Raw genomic sequence first — 17359 nt, forward strand, 5'->3', positions numbered from 1 at the left:
CCGGCCAATAACGTGGTATTTCTTTATCGCTCTCCAGATAAATTTCTTTTTCTTTTTTTTTTTTTTGAGATGGAGTCTCGCTCTGTCGCCCAGGCTGAAGTGCAGTGGCGCGATCTCTGCTCACTGCAAGCTCCGCCTCCCGGGTTCACGCCATTTTGCTGCCTCAGCCTCCCGAATAGCTGGGACCACAGGCGCCCGCCACCGCACCCGGCTAATTTTTTATTTTATTTTATTTTAGTAGAGATGGGTTTTCACCGTGTTAGCCAGGATGGTCTTGATCTCCTGACGTCGTGATCCACCCACCTCAGCCTCCCAAAGTGCTGGGATTACAGGCATGAGCCACCGCGCCTGGCCCTCTCCAGAAAAATTTCTAGCATCCTATCCTCTCTGGGTTTCAGAGTCTTAATAATATGACATCTCTCCTACCTGCAGCTCCTTTTCTGTTCGTAGGTCCTATAAGATTTTTAAGTCCAGACCAGAAATCTACTGCAATTCTCTCAAAATCATTAACTTTGTTCTTCCTTCTCTTTGGGCCATATCTGTCACCCAGAAGCAGAACTCAGCTTGTGAGATCAGGAGCAAGAGGAGCACATTGGAAGAATTTCGAAAAAGGGCACCTTTTCTAATTTTTAATACTTGGCTGGGTTAATCTGAAACTATGTCAGAAGAAGTGGCATGATAACAAGATCCTGAGACTCAAGAGAAAAGGGAGATTGAGTGGGAATGCCTCTAGTTCCCATGGCTCCTCCTGTGAACAGCACAGCTACACAGCCGGCTGATTCATTCAGAGGGCGGGACTCACCAGGCCCTACGTGGAGAAATGCCATTGGCCCATAGTTTCTCTTTCACTTTCCTGCCCTGGGTGTGAGCAACAATTTCCCGCAGTTCCTCTAGGAAAATTCCTGTGTGCAGATCAGGCCCGTGGATTGGTGAGTGAATCCTAACCATGTCTTCCCTGGCCTGCCTTCACTCTTCTCCCCAGAATCACCGCTTCTGCACTGGTGTCTGAAGGTGTATTGAGTGATTTTGTGGAGGGCAGAAGTAGGAAGTCTTTGGGAGAAAACTGAATTTACCTTGGTGAGTTTAACTTATCTGAAAAGCTGTGCGGGGATGGGGAAAAGACACAGTTCACAGACTTCCTGCTGCCAGAGCTGACTGAGGGGAACAGAGCCCCCTGGCGGGCAGGCAGATTTGAAAGAAGGGAGAGCTTTAAAGTGAAGGGCTTTGTTTCCTGGAAGGCTGGTTATTTTTCCATGCTGACTCTCTCCCCATCCCCTCCCTATTCTATAATTTTTAATTGAAGTTTGCTGTAGAGAGCCAGAATTCCCCCTTTCAGTATCTTCTCCTAACAAGGGCAAAGACAGGGGCCTTGGAATCCTAATGATTTAATGCCTATTAGTGTACTAATGTAGTGTTTCTGCGTAAATCTACAGGTCAGTTCTCATCACCTTGACCGGTCTCTGTGACATCAGCCTTGATGGTGTGACAGCTGTCCAGCTCTGTAGTCCTGTCATTGTCACTGGTAAACGGAGTTCTTTCCCTAGTTCATATTGGTTACAAAGATAATGGGAAAAAAGGCAAGCAGGTTTTATTTCTTGCTAGGAGTGGAGAATAAGAGAGCTCCTTCTCTAAAGCCCCCTCCCCCAAAACAGTGGAAAGCATTGGCTTTAAAAGAACTGTGTATGGGGAGAGAAAGGAGTGTTAGCCTACAGGGTGGAACTCCCGTTGTGCCACCTCTGTTTATAAACACGTCTTCATACTGTGTCCGGAATTGGTGGATTCTTGGTCTCACTGACTTCAAGAATGAAGCCGCGGACCCTTGCGGTGTTACAGTTCTTAAAGGTGGCGTGTCCGGAGTTTGTTCCTTCTGATGTTCGGATGTGTTCAGAGTTTGTTCTTTCTGGTGGGTTCACGGTCTGGCTGGCTCAGGAGTGAAGCTGCAGACTTTCACAGTGAGTGTTACAGCTCATAAAGGCAGTGCGCACCCAAGGAGTGAGCAGTAGCAAGATTTATTACAAAGAGCAAAAGAACAAAGCTTCCACAGCGTGAAAGGGGACTGGAGCAGGTTGCCACTGCTGGCTCCGGCAGCCTACTTTTATTCTCTTATCTGGCCCCACCCACATCCTGCTGATTGGTCCATTTTACAGAGAGCCGAGTGGTCTGTTTTGACAGGGCGCTGATTGGTGTGTTTATAATCCCTGAGCTAGACACAAAAGTTCTCCACGTCTCCACTAGATTAGCCAGATACAGAGTGTAGACACAAAGATTCTCCACCTCCCCACCAGACTAGCTAGAAACAGAGTGTCGATTGGTGCATTCACAAACCCTGAGCTAGACACAGGGTGCTGATTGGTGTGTTTACAAACCTTGAGCTAGATACAGACATCTAGCTCGACTGGTGTATTTACAATCCCTTAGCTAGACTTAAAGGTTCTCCAAGTCCCCACCAGAGTAGCTAGATACAGATTGTCGATTGGTGCGTTCCCAAACCCTGAGCTAGACACAGGGTGCTGATTGGTGCATTTACAATCCCTTAGCTAGACATAAAGGTTCTGCAAGTCCCCCCCAGACTCAGGAGCCCCACTGGCTTCACCCAGTGGATCCTGCACCAGGGCCGCAGGTGGAGCTTCCTGCCAGTCTTGCGCCATGTGCCTGCACTCCTCAGCCCTTGGGTGGTCAATGGGACTGGGCACCGTGGAGCAGGGGGCAGCGCTGGTCAGGGAGGCTGGGGCGGCACAGGAGTCCATGGAAGGGGGGAGGCTCAGGCATGGCCGGCTGCAGGTCCCGACCCCTGCCCCACCGGGAGGCAGCTAAGGCCTGGCGAGTAATTGAGCACAACAGCTGCTGGCCCAGGTGCTAAGCCCCTCACTGCCGGGGGGTCGGCCGGCCACTCCGAGTGCAAGGCCCGCCAAGCCCACGCCCACCCAGAACTCCAGCTGGCCCGCAAGCGCTGCGCGCAGCTCCAGTTCCCGCTCTTGCCTCTCCCTCCACACCTCCCTGCAAGCTGAGGGAGCCAGCTCTGGCCTTGGCCAGCCCAGAAAGGGGTTCCCACAGTGCAGCGGTGGGCTGAAGGGCTCCTCAAGTGCCGCCAAAGTGGGAGCCCAGGCAGAGGAGGCGCCCAGAGCGAGTGAGGGCTGCAAGGGCTGCCAGCACGCTGTCACCTCTCAATACAACCCAGGCACACAAAATGGTGGAGATTTTCTTGTTTGGTGTCGAGGGGGGGTAATTTAACACTCTAGTGATATGTTAATGATCTAAAGGCAATTAGGGATTGTCAGTTCCAGTTTATACGCTGGTTTGGAGGTCTAATTTCCCCCTTGGATCTGGTCAGGAGTCAAGATCTGGACCATGCTGAGCAGTCTGGCTTCTTTAAGCAACTTTGTCTATAAATAAAGGGAATAAATAAAAACGTTAAGAAAAATAACTTTCCCAGTTATTTCATCAGGGCTTCCCTGGTGACAGCATCTGTTTGCCTCTACTAGGGCACCAAGTCCAGACTCAGGGAACTACTGGATTTTCTTAAAAATCATTAACCTTGCTCCTCCCTCTCCTTGGGCCGTATCTGTCCCCCCAAAGCAGAGCTTAGTCGTGAGATACGAAGAGCAGGAGAAGCATGTGGAAAGAATACCCAGAGGCGGCACCTTTTCTAACTTTTAATAAACAAAATGAGTACTTGTGTAAACCAAAAATAAAATTCTGTGGCCCCCAGCCACCTGAATGGACTTTCTCCTCAGCCAGGCTGCTCTTAAAATGTAACCTGAAAGACTGATTCAGGCCATGACAGGAAGTGGGGGTCAGACATGACTCATTCTCCAGCACGAACTTCAACATAGATTCTAAGTCTGGTAAGAAACATTTCAGTCTATTCTCTCTGAAGCCTGCTACCCGAAGGCTGCATCTGCACAATAAGAACTTTGGTCTCCACAGTTGCTTATCTGAACCTAGACATTTCCTTTCTTTTGATCCCAGGTCTTTAGATAAAGACAATCGTCAACAGAGTCTTTCTTAAATGTATTTGATTGAAGTCTCTTGTCTCCTTAAAATATATGAAACCAAGCTACGCCCCAACCACCTTGGACACATGTTCTTAGGATCTCCTGAGGGCTCTGTCATAGGGCATCGTCACTCATATTTGGCACAGAATAAATCTCTTTAAAATATTTTACAGAGTTTGACTCTTTTCATCGACACTTGGTTGATAATGATATCAGATGTCAGAAGTGGTGTGATAACAGGATCCTGAGACACGTGAGAGACGGAGTCTCTCTCATGGGGAGCCTCTGTATTCAATCCCAAATGTCCTTCCCATGGAAGGTATAGCTGCTGCACTTAAGCTAGTTCAAGCTTATATGGAAGACTCCAGACAAAACTCTTTTCTCATCCCAACTTCCCTTCATCTGACCAAATCTTACTGCCTCAAGGTTGATTTTTGGAGATTTCACCTGTGCTTCATATTTCTTGTCCCTGCTTCTGGTGATAAATCAGTGCTTGGCACCCATCTTCTGAACTCATACAGAGTATCTTTCTCATGGCATTGTAAACCAAATAAACGAATGGAGGGGGGCCTCAATCAATTTGGATGTTTATTTTGCCAGGGTGGAGGACATGCCTAGGAAAAGGAACACAAAATCACAGGAACATCATCTGTGATTCATGCTTTTTCCAAAGAGGGTTTGAGGAGTTCAGTATTTAAAGAGGAAAGAGAAAAGAAAAAAATGGAGGAGAGTCGATAAAAGAAGCAAAAGGTTACATTCTTTTGAGGCTTTAGCTAGCGATGGCTGAATCCATAATTTATATGTTAAAGGAGGGCTTGGAGGAGTAATCAATTATGCACTGTCTCCCACTCAGTGAATCTGCATTTTTACACAAGATAAACAGAGTAGCAGAAACAGTCAAACATCCATTTGTCTCAGGTGAGCTGAGGGATGATTTATCCTCTGTCTTTGTCCCATACTAGTGAAGATAAGCTTGCTAATTGACATTGTCAGGGTGAAATTCAACAGATCTCTGTTTCAGAGTAAAGACCTTGGGGCCCACAAGAAATTTCCTTGTGAGCAAATTGTGAGGGAAGCCACCTGGGAGGTATGTGGCCTTCTATCTTTGCAGCTATCTATTTAGGAACAAAATATTATGGAAGGCAGTTTTGCGTGGCCCAATTCCCAAGCTTTAGTATTCCCTTTGACATAGTGAGTTTGGGGCCCCAGATTGTTATTTTCCTTTCACACTATATATTTCAAGATTTTTAGAATTAATTCAATAATCTTTTATTTTTTTATTTTGCTGGTATGATAGGGAGTATACCATTAAATGGTTGTGATATTGTGAAATACATTTGGTTTTCATCACTGTTTCCTAGCATACATCTCCTAAAATTCTTGAATCTGCAAATTGGTAAGTGTCTTTTTGTATGATAATTAATCAGTTGATGGCTGGCAGCCCCTAGTAGCTTCAGGAAATGGGGATCCTCTCCAGAAAGACTAAGGCAGGAAATGAGGGTTGGGACTTTCAGCTCCACCCACCAACCTCTGGGGGGAAGAGAGAGGCTAAAGGTTAAGTCGTACTGGTAGCCAGTGATTTAATCAATTATATTAATGTAATGATGCCTCCATGAAAACCTAAAAGGACAGGGTTCAGTGAGGTTCCAAATAGCGGAACACTTGGCGGTTTCTGAAGCCTAGTGTGCTTGCTGAGGGCAGGGAAGCTCCATGCCCCTTCTCTCATGCGTCAGCCTATGCATCCATCTGTATACTTTGTGATGCCCTTCATAATAAACCAGTATATATAAAGAGGAGAACCCTGATTTATAGCCAGTTAGTCAGAAGCACAGGTAAAACAACCTGAGGCTTGCAATTGGCATCAGAAGTTGGGGGGGCAGTCTGTGGGACCAAGCCTTCAGCCTGTGAAATCTGATGCTATCTCCAGGTATAATGTCAGAATGGAATTAGAAGACACCCCGTTGGTGTTTGTGGCTGAAAGAATGCTTCCTTCTATTTTGGGAAAAACCCTCACAAATTTGATCCCAGAAGTATTCTGTGTTGCTTGTTTACTGAGTGTATAGGCTATGCTGAGTTTCTGTGTTTCCTACACAGTACTATAGATACGGCTCTGACTGTAGGAACACCAGGTTTTTGGTCTTGCGCCAATAGGATTAATGACACGGACACATGTGGAGTGGTTTTAAGGAGCGAAAAGTTAAATAGGCAAGAAGGAAGGAAGGAATGGAAGGAAGGAAGGAAGGAAGGAAGGAAGGAAGGAAGGAAGGAAGAAAAAAACAGCTCCCCCATAGAGAGACAGGGGAAGGGGGGATCTGACAAAGAGAAAAACCTCATGTGCAGTGGAAAAGTGGCTGCTTATAGGAGGAGGCTGGAGGAGGTGGTGTCTGATTTGCATAGGGCTCAGGGGATTGGTTTGACCAGGCATGTCATTCACGTGGCTCGTGAAAAAACTAGCCCTCTCACCCTAGCCTTTCAGTATGAAAATGCAGGGCACCACAATGTTTTACACATGCGGGGATATCTGGTGGCAGCCATATTGCCAGGCACATGTTGGGGCAAGGAAGAAGATGGTGGGAATCACCATGTTTGGGTTGGACCCAGTTTCTAATGGCCAGTATTTGCATATTAAAGCTTGCTGGCCCAGCTCTAAGAGCCGGGGCTTTTCTGCTAGACAAGAAATGTTTCTGGAGCTGCTTTAAAACAAACGAAAACTTCCCAAGCACCCCTTTTCCTCTCTATCTGCCTAAAACAATTTCTTAATAACTCCTATAACAGTATTAGATGATATTGCTTAGCAAATGAATTTCAGTACAATTTCATTTTCCCCACCTATGTATGAAAGGTGATGCCTTCCCATATAACATCTGTAATTTGCAGCTATATTATGCTTAGAGAAAGTTTTACCCCGGTCACAGGAGAAGAAAATTCTGTCTATAATGCATATTGCTTGGATTTTACAAAAACTTATTATTGTCTTATAATGTCTTTGTTGCTTGTCTTTAGCTGTCACCTCTAGGACATGTTGGGTTTGCATTCTCATGATCTCAGATGTCAGGAGAAGGTCCATGTGTAAGGTGCAATCACCTGATGTGTATGGCAGGTAGCTGACCTGAGAGATACCAGGCAGATAATCGTGTTCCCGTCTCAACCTCCCTGACTGCTATGCGGCCCTTGGGTCACTGCTGAGGTAGTGGTGGGGTTAGCCGCATGTGTGGAAATTCTGGTTCGTCTGCATATTCCTCTTTCTATGTCTGTTATGGCATCAGTTACTTTGACATTGGATCCTTGTAATCTCACATGAAACATAATTTTCACAGCTGCATGGCAGAAGGCAGTCTCCGTTCCTCCCTCCCGTAGGCTCTTGATGCATCTCAGTGCTAGTGCAATTTTTAATGGAATAAAAGATAAATGGAGTCCTCACTCTCACGTTTGGATCACAACTTGAGTCATAAACAAGGCTAGACATTATCATATGATTTAAACCTTTGATCTTGCTATTTATCAGAGCCTGATACAGGCCAACGTCCCTGAAGCATAACACTATATGCCCTTGGCCCATTTTCAGTATCTGTACCACTGGATGGATTGCGCCTCCATCCCACCTTCATTCAGCCTTGTTCTTTATGGCCTTCACAGATGATGGGAGGAGTGTAGGTCTGAATTTATCTCCATATAGCCTTTATAACATTTCTTTTCCTTTTTCAGAGCAAGGGAAAGACTCATCAGCTGTCTCACGGTGAAGATCTTTGTTTTACTGTGAACCCTTGACAGCCAGCAACACATCAGTATCTATTAAGGTCTTCTCTTACTTTGTTTTTAGCTTTACAGCTCCATTTACTTGGAACTCCTGACAGCCCTTGATCCTAGATTGAGGCCACAGGGTCGTTACTGAACCCAGGTCTATCAGTCAACATCTCTGAGCCACCACTCTGTGATACTTCCCTGACTGAACACCAGCAGCAGTTTCCAATCTGGTTTGCCATTTCCCTTGTGGGACATAACAGCCCTAAACTAGCCAGGTTCGTGTAGTTCAGCCAGGGTATGCAGGACAGAAGAACCATGTGGCACAGCTTCCTCAGATGAGTTCTCAGTGAGAGTCCCTAGGGTAGTACAGGAGGTATTATCTCTATCATCTGAGTTTTTTAAGAGATAAAACTGGCTGGATGTGTATGAAACTGCTGTAGGTTAGATAAGCCTAGTACCCCAAAGGACTGATTATCTTGTGAAAGCTCATGAGAACAGTTCTCAGGGACTTAAAAGGGACATATCTGGTTTTGTGGTGGAAAATGAGGTCTGTTCCTACCAACTGGAATTTAAGATCTATATACAGCCTTCCTAGTCCAAATGTGCTTTATATATCAGAATATATTTACTATCAATATATTATTGTACTCCTACTATATATTTCTATTACAGAATATATTATTATCAATAACAGCCTCATGTAGGCTAGCAAGACAGCTGACATTTCACTCTATTGTAACCCAATAAATTTCCTAGAAGAAAAGAATACTAGAAGGATAAGCCAGTATCATCTTTACAGGAGAAAAGAGCTCAAGCCTGATATTAACCCTTGGTCCCACATGTGTGGTCTAGTTCTCAATACTGTTCCTTTTATCTCGATTTCTCTCTCACTCTCATTTGCTCTCCATTTCCTCCATCACCTTGTCCTGCAAGCTGTCAACAGCTCTCTCCTATATCCTAACTGATCTTCTGACTTGCACACTAGATCTGTCTAACCTTTCGCAACCCATGCTCAACGTTAATTGTGTCCTCACTTTCTTCTGCTGATTGAGAATGATAACTTTAATGGACGGTTGACACTAATAATTTTTCCTCGCCCTTGTTTTTTCTTTAGAGACGGAGTTTCGCTCTTGTTGCCCAGGCTGGAGTGCAATGGTGCAATCTCAGCTCACGCAACCTCCGCCTCCCGGGTTCAAGCGATTCTCCTGCCTCAGCCTCCCTAGTAGCTGGGATTACAGGCATGTACCACCACGCCTGGCTAATTTTGTATTTATAGTAGAGGCGGGGTTTCTCTGTGTTGGTCAGGCTGGTCTTGAACTCCCGACCTCAGGTGATCTGCCCGCCTCGGCCTCCCAAAATGGTGGGATTACAGGCGTGAGCCACTGTGCCCAGCCTAATTTTTCCTCGCTCTTAAGAAAGAATTCCCAGATGTTATGTCATTTGGGATGTGTCACATTTTCTGGTCCCTGTAATACTAAAAGTTTAACAAGTCTGTGCACAGTAGGCACCATAATAGGTCTGTGCACAATAGGAAACTGGCAACTTAAAACGCTTAGATGTTGCATCTTCCATGAACAAGTTATTCATGTATGTAACTTCTTCTACTGATATATGTGCCCTATTCTCATCCTGCGTTTTCTCATATCACGCTTCAGTTAAACCTTTATGTTTTCAATTAGTAATTCTTGGATAACCCTTGGTTTGCTTCATTATTTGACTTCCCGAGAGCACTTACCGGTCTAGTAGTATTCATCACATCTGCTATTTCGTACATATATGGCTGATCATTTAATTTACTATAATTTTTTAGGTGAATGCCAAGTTTATAGTAGATTAAACACCATGTTGATCTTTGTCTTGATTTTGGTCCCGTTGCTAGCATATAATCAGTCTTCAACAATAATTTGTCAAAATGTGGCAGGCCAAGTTTCACTAACGCAGGCCTCCATAACAACTGTTTCAGCACTAACTGTTAGTTACTTTTTTTTAATATTTTTTATTTTTTTTTCAGACAGAGCCTTGCTCTGTTGCCCAGGCTGGAATGTAGTGACATGATCTTGGCTCATTGCAACCCCCACGTCCCAGGTTGAAGCGATTCTCCTGCCTCAGCCACCCAAGTAGCTGGGATTACAGGCACCCGTCACCAAGCCCAGCTAATTTTTGTATTTTTAGTAGAGACAGAATTTCACCATGTTGGCCAGGCTGGTCTTGAACTCCCTGCCTCGGGTGATCTGCCTGGTTGGCCTCCCAAAGTGCTAGGATTACAAGCATGAGCCACCACACCCAGCTGGTTAATTTAAATATTAAAAGCTGAAGCCAGGCTCATGCCTGTAATCCCAGCACTTTGGGAGGCCGAGGCAGGTGGATCACAAGGTCAGGAGTTCGAGACCAGCCTGGCCAATATGGTGAAACCCCATCTCTACCAAAAAAAAACAAAAATTAGCCATGTGTGGTGGTGCGTGCCTGTGGTCTCAGCTGCTCGGGAGGCTGAGGCAGAGGAGTCACTTGAACCTGGGAGGCGGAGGTTGCAGTGAGCCGAGATTGCGCCATTGCACTCCAGCCTGGGCAACAGAGCGAGACTCCGTCTCAAAAAAAAAGAAAAAAAATATTAAAAGCTGATAGAGCCAGTGCCCTTATACAAAGGCTGGAATGTAACAGAAGCCCACCGAGAGTTTTGCCCAGGCCTTTCCTGGGCCTTGAAGCATGTCAAGATAACAAAGGAATCGATTAGGACCTGTTTAGGATTAAACAAGTCTTATGGGGGTCTGAAGGAACTCCCAGGCCTCCACAAACAAGTTTACTGGGGGTCTGAAGGAACTCCCCAAACCTTAATGATTTAGCAGGAGAGACAAGATAAGGGTAATTACCCCAGCACCTGGACCCATCTAGATTACGTAAATTTACTGAGGCGCCAGAGGAAGGTCTTTAAAACTCAGACCTTAGTTATAGATTAGAAGAAGTTAACCACTTATGTTTTTAGATGAATGCACACCTATACGTAGACATATAGCTTAGAAGGTATATAAGCTCTGGAAAACTTTGTAATTTTGAGTTGATCTGGCGATATTTTCCAGGCTTTCTCCCTGTACGCAGAAATAAAAACTCCCTTTTTTCCCAGTAAATCTGCATCTCGTTATTGGGCCGTGAGAAGAAGCAGCCAACCCTCCGTTTGGTTCGGGAACAAAATCATCTCATCTAATATTTTGAGACTTCTCTGTCAAGACTGATACCCGTTTCCTCTGTGTTTCTAGTTTTCAAGTCTCCAACATGTGTGATCCACTGAGTATTTCTCTATCATCACTCTCTACACCATGTCTATACCTTCAGGCTCCAATAAATGTCCTTGGCAAACTTTCAGGATGAGACTCCCCAGAACCTCCCAGCTGTTGTGGATTCCTCTACTTCCACACCCCAATTGCTCTGAGTATTAATTGGATATATGCCATTATCTCCATTTGTCATTGATTAACCAAAAGAGTAGCAAAGAGGCCAGTGAAAGAGGACCCTGAATACGGGGTCATCTCAGGTCACCATATTGAAGGTAAATAAATTTTGTAAATCACTTATTATGTCTATTTATACATTTGATGAAACAGTCATTCACTCTGCTGATAATAAGAGCAATCATTGCAAATGTACAGTGAGTGGTGAGATTTGTTACACTGCACATAAGGTAGTCAGAGCAGGTATTTTTGATAATATAACATGTAAGGAGAGAATTTAATAAAATCATACTAACATCAGAGAAACATTTCATGCTGAGAGAAGAGCAAATGTGAAAGCCCTGAGGCATAAATGGTTTGGTGATTTTAATATCGAGGATGTGTTTTGGCATGGGAAAGAAAAGCCAGGAGAGATGATGGGTCACACAAAGATCTTGGTAGAAAAGACCTCAGTCTGTTTTCTATTCATTGAAAGTAAAGAAAAATGATAACCAATGCACAGATAAGAACAGAATTTGTCATATGACATGAACTGGGAGTAAAGTATTTAAGGTGATTATGAAAAGCCCTTATTACCAGGTAACCAAACACATTTTCTTATTTCTCCCCGTTTTTTTTTTGTCTTTAATTATTTTCATCCTGCCCATTTTCTAATTGTGCACAATCAATATCCTTTCTATTTCTACCTTTCTTATTTCGTCCCATTTTAACCTTCCCAATCATGCAGGGATCTGTGAACAAGAGGAACCTCAGCAGCCAGGACAGGCAGGAGCAGTGGAGTAGCTACTATGGCTTCTGGAATCCTGGTTAATGTAAAGGAGGAGGTGACCTGCCCCATCTGCCTGGAACTCCTGACACAACCCCTGAGTCTGGACTGCGGCCACAGCTTCTGCCAAGCATGCCTCACTGCAAACCACAAAACGTCCATGCCAGACGGAGAGAGAAGCTGCCCTGTGTGCCGGATCAGTTACCAGCATAAGAACATACGGCCTAATCGGCATGTAGCCAACATAGTGGAGAAGCTCAGGGAGGTCAAGTTGAGCCCAGAGGAGGGGCAGAAGGTTGATCACTGTGCACGCCATGGAGAGAAACTTCTACTCTTCTGTCGGGAGGACAGGAAGGTCATTTGCTGGCTTTGTGAGCGGTCTCAGGAGCACCGTGGTCACCACACATTCCTCATGGAGGAGGTTGCCCAGGAGTACCAAGTAAGAGACTGGGATGGAGGGAAGAGAGGACAGAAAATGGGACCAGATGGAAAATTTTCACTTTGCCTTTGACATTAATTGCCTTGTCATGATAGACCTGAGGCCTGGGATTATTTTTTTCATGCTATGCTTAACTTCTGAGGCTTTAAGGACATTTTTTTGCATTTCACCCAATTACAGGAGAATAATCCTAGAGTATATATTCCTGGCCAGGAGTAAATATTTTGTACCTTGGGTTAGATGGGTAGAGATTTGGTGTCCAAGAAAAGCTCTGATTACCCCTTTCAGCAGGAGAGTAACAAGTGGGTTGAGATGTAAGTTCTTTCCTTGCTGCAGGGTCGGTTTTTTCTTCTAGGACAAAAAGAATCAGTCTACTCATGGTGAGGAGGTGGGGAGGTCTATTACCTGAGATGTAGGGAGCACATTCACCAATGTAAGTTTTCTTCCAAGTCATGGATTCTCATTGCCATTCTCACAGTTTCTGCAAATTTGTTTCTTCTGAGATCAACCTGATTTATTTCATGTTTATACTCTATCTAGGTGCTGGGAAACCTCATAGCTTGACTATGGTGTGATTCCTTTCTCACAGGTGAAGCTCCAGGCAGCTCTGCAGATGCTGAGGCAGAAGCAGCAGGAAGCTGAACAGTTGGAAGCTGACATCAGAGAAGAGAAAGCTTCCTGGAAGGCAAGAGGATGTGGTTCCCGAAGGAGTTAGCTAGAAATCTGGGCAGGACCATGGGAAGGAGCTTTCTTCCTCTTTATTCCCTGACACTTGATAAGTCCAGAAGTCATTTGATTAGTCCTCTTCATCCTTTCCCTGATGGGGTGTGGTGGCTGGGGAGTGAATATGTCACATTGAACACAGTAGGGAGCTATTTACTTGAAGGATCTCTCTGGTGAGGATGGCTAGTGAATCCTGCATTCTATTTTTGTGCTACTTTTTGAGTCCGTGACTACTCGGGGAAGACATTTGGCAATGGCTCATGATCCTGTCCTCAGTGTTCAACTTTTGGCAGGGAGTTTGAACTTGGGCTGAGAAGTAATACGGGCAGGCATGAGTGTCCTGCATAGCTGTGTGAAAGGTAAGCTACATCCAGGTAACCCATTTTGATGCAGGATGAACCTCAAGGTCATTGTTTTAAAATGTCATGAAGGAAAAGAAATAGGACAAATCAGCTTTCCTAAGACCTACTCTCCTGCTACTATGTCCCCTCCTTGTGAGAACTCTCCAAAAGAAACAGCTCTTTTTCTGGCTAACAGCCTCTGCCTGGTAGACTAAGTGCCCCTTTCTCTTTTCTGATCTCTGAAGACTCAAATACAGTATGACAAAACCAACATCTTGGCAGATTTTGAGCAACTGAGACACATCCTGGACTGGGTGGAGAGCAATGAGCTGCAAAACCTGGAGAAGGAGGAGAAAGACGTTCTGAAAAGGCTTATGAAGTCTGAAATTGAGATGGTGCAGCAGACCCAGTCTGTGAGAGAGCTCATCTCAGATCTGGAGCATCGGCTGCAGGGGTCAGTGATGGAGCTGCTTCAGGTAAAAAGTGGAAAGAAGCCTGAGCACTGAAATTAAAGAAAAGTGAAGGCTATTTCCTTTTCTGTGTTGCTGTGCTCTTTCTAATATTAACAATGTTCTCTGCAGGACCACTTTTCTGAATCAATTGCTGAAGTTATAGGAATAATTGAATGTAGAAGTAGCAAGAGATAATCCCATTTTTATTAATTTATCCAGAGCAGTAGAAAAATTTGGCATAGTAGAGATGATCAATTAGCTCTAGTCATGTTTGATAGGTTCCTGTGCTCTGTATTCTAGTGTTGAGACTTATCAGTGCAGCTTTTCATTGCTCAGCTTAGCCACTGGCAAACAAATACACGTCAAAATACAAGATGCTTTTTATTTTTTTCCTTCATGGAATTAATTGAGACTTTTTCCTCTTTTTTAATTTTCTGAAAAAAATTAAATAACTGCTATCATTTCTTCTTTATATGCTCAATAGAATTCACTAGTAAAGGCCGGGCATGGTGGCTCACGCCTGTAATCCCAGCACTTTGGGAGGCCCAGGAGGGCCGATCACGAGGTCAGGAGATTGAGACAATCCTGGCTAACACGGTGAAACCTCGTCTCTACTAAAAATACAAAAAATTAGCCTGGCGTGGTGGCGGGCGCCTGTAATCCCAGCTACTTGGGAGGCTGAGGCAGGAGAATAGTGTGAACCCAGGAGGCGGAGCTTGCAGTGAGCCAAGATCGTGCCACTGCACTCCAGCCTGGGCAACAGTGCGAGACTCCATCTCAAAAAAAAAAAAAACTGCTCTCATCCCAATTTTCAAGAATACAATACATTGTTAACTATAATTGCCACATTGTGCAATAGATCTCTTAAAGATAGTCATCTTTTCATTCTGAAGTTGGTATCCTTTTACCAATATCGGCCTCAACTATCCCTACACCCCAGCTCCTGGAACCCCCTCTTCCATTCTCTACTTTTATGAGCTCAACAATTTTTTTTTTTTTTTTGAGACGGAGTCTCGCTCTGTCACCCAGGCTGGAGTGCAGTGGCGCAATCCCGGCTCACTGCAAGCTCCGCCTCCCGGGTTCACGCCATTCTCCTGCCTCAGCCTCTCCGAGTAGCTGGGACTACAGGCGCCCGCCACCATGCCCAGCTAATTTTTTGTATTTTTAGTAGAGACGGGGTTTCACCATGGTCTCGATCTCCTGACCTCGTGATCCGCCCGCCTCGGCCTCCCAAAGTGCTGGGATTACAAGCGTGAGCCACCGCGCCCAGCCTGGAGCTCAACAATTTTTTACATCTACATATTAAGTGATATTATACAGTGTTCGTCTTTCTGTTCCTGACTTGCTTTACTTAAAGTCCTCCATGGTGTGAGACAGTCTTCTGCATATGGCTATCCAGTTGTTCCAACACAACTGAGAATGGTCCTACCACTGAGGGCAACCTGGCATTTAGATGGCCCATAGACTGAGTCCACTGCACAGATCTAAAGCCTAGGCTGTGAGATACGGCCTGGAGGCTTATCCATAGATACCGGTCTGGAGTCTGGTGCCTTCAGACCTGCCAGGCTGGGTTTTACTAGGTTGAGCCCAGTGTTAGGGTCTGAGGTAACGTTTGGTGCTCATTTTCCCCTCTTCCTCCTTGTGGAGGGTACCTCTCACATGCTATGCTGCCTGGAGTTGTAAGAGGGTGAAAGGGAAAATGTAAAACTGTCCTTCCTACATTCTTCCATGAGTCTTTTTCTTCTTTCCGTGCTATACCCAGATGCTGTAAGCTCCCACCCTATTTCTTAGTTCTGGTGAGGTGTTTTAGTTCTTGGATGGTTGTTTAAATTGTTTTTTGGGGGAGACAACTGCTAGAGACTCCTATGATACTATTTTGCTGACATCCATCTGCAATTCCTTTCATTTCTATCTACAGCACACACACTTATGTCTCCTCTTTTATTCCTGATTTTGGTGATTTGTTTTCTCTCCCTTTTTTTGTCCTTTTAGTTATATTTGGTCAATTTTGTTAACTTTTACGAAGTTAAAAAGGCTTTTTGCTACATTGATTTTATCTTTTTTTAACCTTTCTGTATCGTTTCTGCCCTGATCTTTATTATTTCATCTTTTTCATTGAGTTTTTTGTTGTTCCTTTTCTAATTTCCTAAGGTGAAATCTTAGATATTGTGAAATCTTCTTTTTTTCTGATACAGTGTTTAATAAATGAATTGCTTTAACTGTATTTCATACATTTTAATTTTTGAGTTTTCATTCGGCTCAATGTATTTTCTAATTTTCTTTGTGGTTTTTTGGTTTACTCTTGGGTTATTCAGAAAAGTAGTGTTTAATTTTAAAGCATTTAAGAATTTTTTAAATGTTTCTTCTGCTGTGGATTTCAAATCCCATTCCTTGGTAATCTGATAACTTGTTTTATCATTTGTTAATGTATTGAAACTTATCTTATGGTATGGAACATTACATGAGCAGGAAAATATTTTATATGCATTTGAAAAGAATATGTATTCTGCATTCATTTGGTGAAATAATCTAAAGATGTCCATTAGGTCAAACTAACTGATAGTGGTGTCTTCTATATCCTTTATGGTTTTTATTCTAGCTTTTCTATTAATTACTGAGAGTAAATTATTGAAATCTTCACCAGTTGTTATTGAGTTGTCTGTTTTCCTTTTCTTAATTCTTTATATATTGTTTTCAGTATTTTGAAGCTCTGTTGTTAGGCGAAGATACACTAATATTGTTATTTCTTCTTGACATATTGAACCTTTTTATCATTATGAAATATTCCTGTTATTCTCACATAGCATTTCTTGCCTTAAAGTATCTTTGGTCTAATATTAATATATCTACTTGAGTTGTCTTATGGTTACTGCTTGCATAGTATATATATTTTTATTTCTGCTTGGGTTTATTTATGCTTTGAATCTAATATATGCTCTCCTATAGGTAGTGATAACTGAATCTTCTTCTTTACCCAGTCTGTCTGACAGTCTCTGACTTTTCATTTGGGTTTTCATTATAACATTTAATGCAATTATTGATAGGGTTTTACTTAAATTTACCATTTTGCTATTTGTTTTCTATATTTCTCCTGTCTTTTTTGATGTTGTTATTTTCTGCATCCTTAACTGGCTTCTTCTGGGTTAAATAAATATTTTCCAATGTAGATTTTTAGTTTTTCTCTTTTCCAGCTCTATGACATTAGTACTCTTCCTAGTGCTTGCTCTAATGATTACAGTATGCATCTTGTCCTATCACAGCCACCTTCTGATTAATAGTAACTTAATTCCAGTAAAATACAGAAAATTCCCCTCAATATTGCTTCATTTTCTCCATCTTTGGTTATCATTTTGTCATATATCTCACAAAAATTAGCTGGGCATGGTGGCACGTGCCCGTAATCCCACCTACTTGAGAAACTGAGGCAGGAGAATCGCTTGAACCTGGGAGGCAGAG

At 43.7% G+C, this 17359-nt stretch overlaps 1 protein-coding gene across 9 annotated transcripts in view; it reads left to right on the forward strand.

Moving 5' to 3' along the window:
* Positions 1-861: 861 nt before the first annotated feature.
* TRIM5 (tripartite motif containing 5) overlaps positions 862-17359 on the forward strand; it is a 39189-nt gene continuing 22691 nt past the window's right edge. The window contains exons 1-6 of one of the 9 annotated variants that reach the window (XM_058446651.1): positions 870-1077; positions 1434-1522; positions 7701-7792; positions 11910-12387; positions 12977-13072; positions 13697-13927. In XM_058446651.1, the coding sequence (XP_058302634.1) occupies positions 11971-12387; positions 12977-13072; positions 13697-13927 (744 nt within the window). In that variant the 5' untranslated portion in view covers positions 870-1077; positions 1434-1522; positions 7701-7792; positions 11910-11970. Of the gene's footprint in view, positions 1078-1433; positions 1523-3822; positions 3846-7700; positions 7793-10755; positions 11281-11909; positions 12388-12976; positions 13073-13696; positions 13928-17359 lie in introns of those variants that run through there. The other 8 variants (XM_032166799.2, XM_032166797.2, XM_032166801.2 and 5 more) reach the window with 8 other exon arrangements.

This window comes from Hylobates moloch, unplaced genomic scaffold (genome assembly GCF_009828535.3).
Source record: "Hylobates moloch isolate HMO894 unplaced genomic scaffold, HMol_V3 SCAFFOLD_11, whole genome shotgun sequence".
NCBI lineage: Eukaryota > Metazoa > Chordata > Mammalia > Primates > Hylobatidae > Hylobates > Hylobates moloch.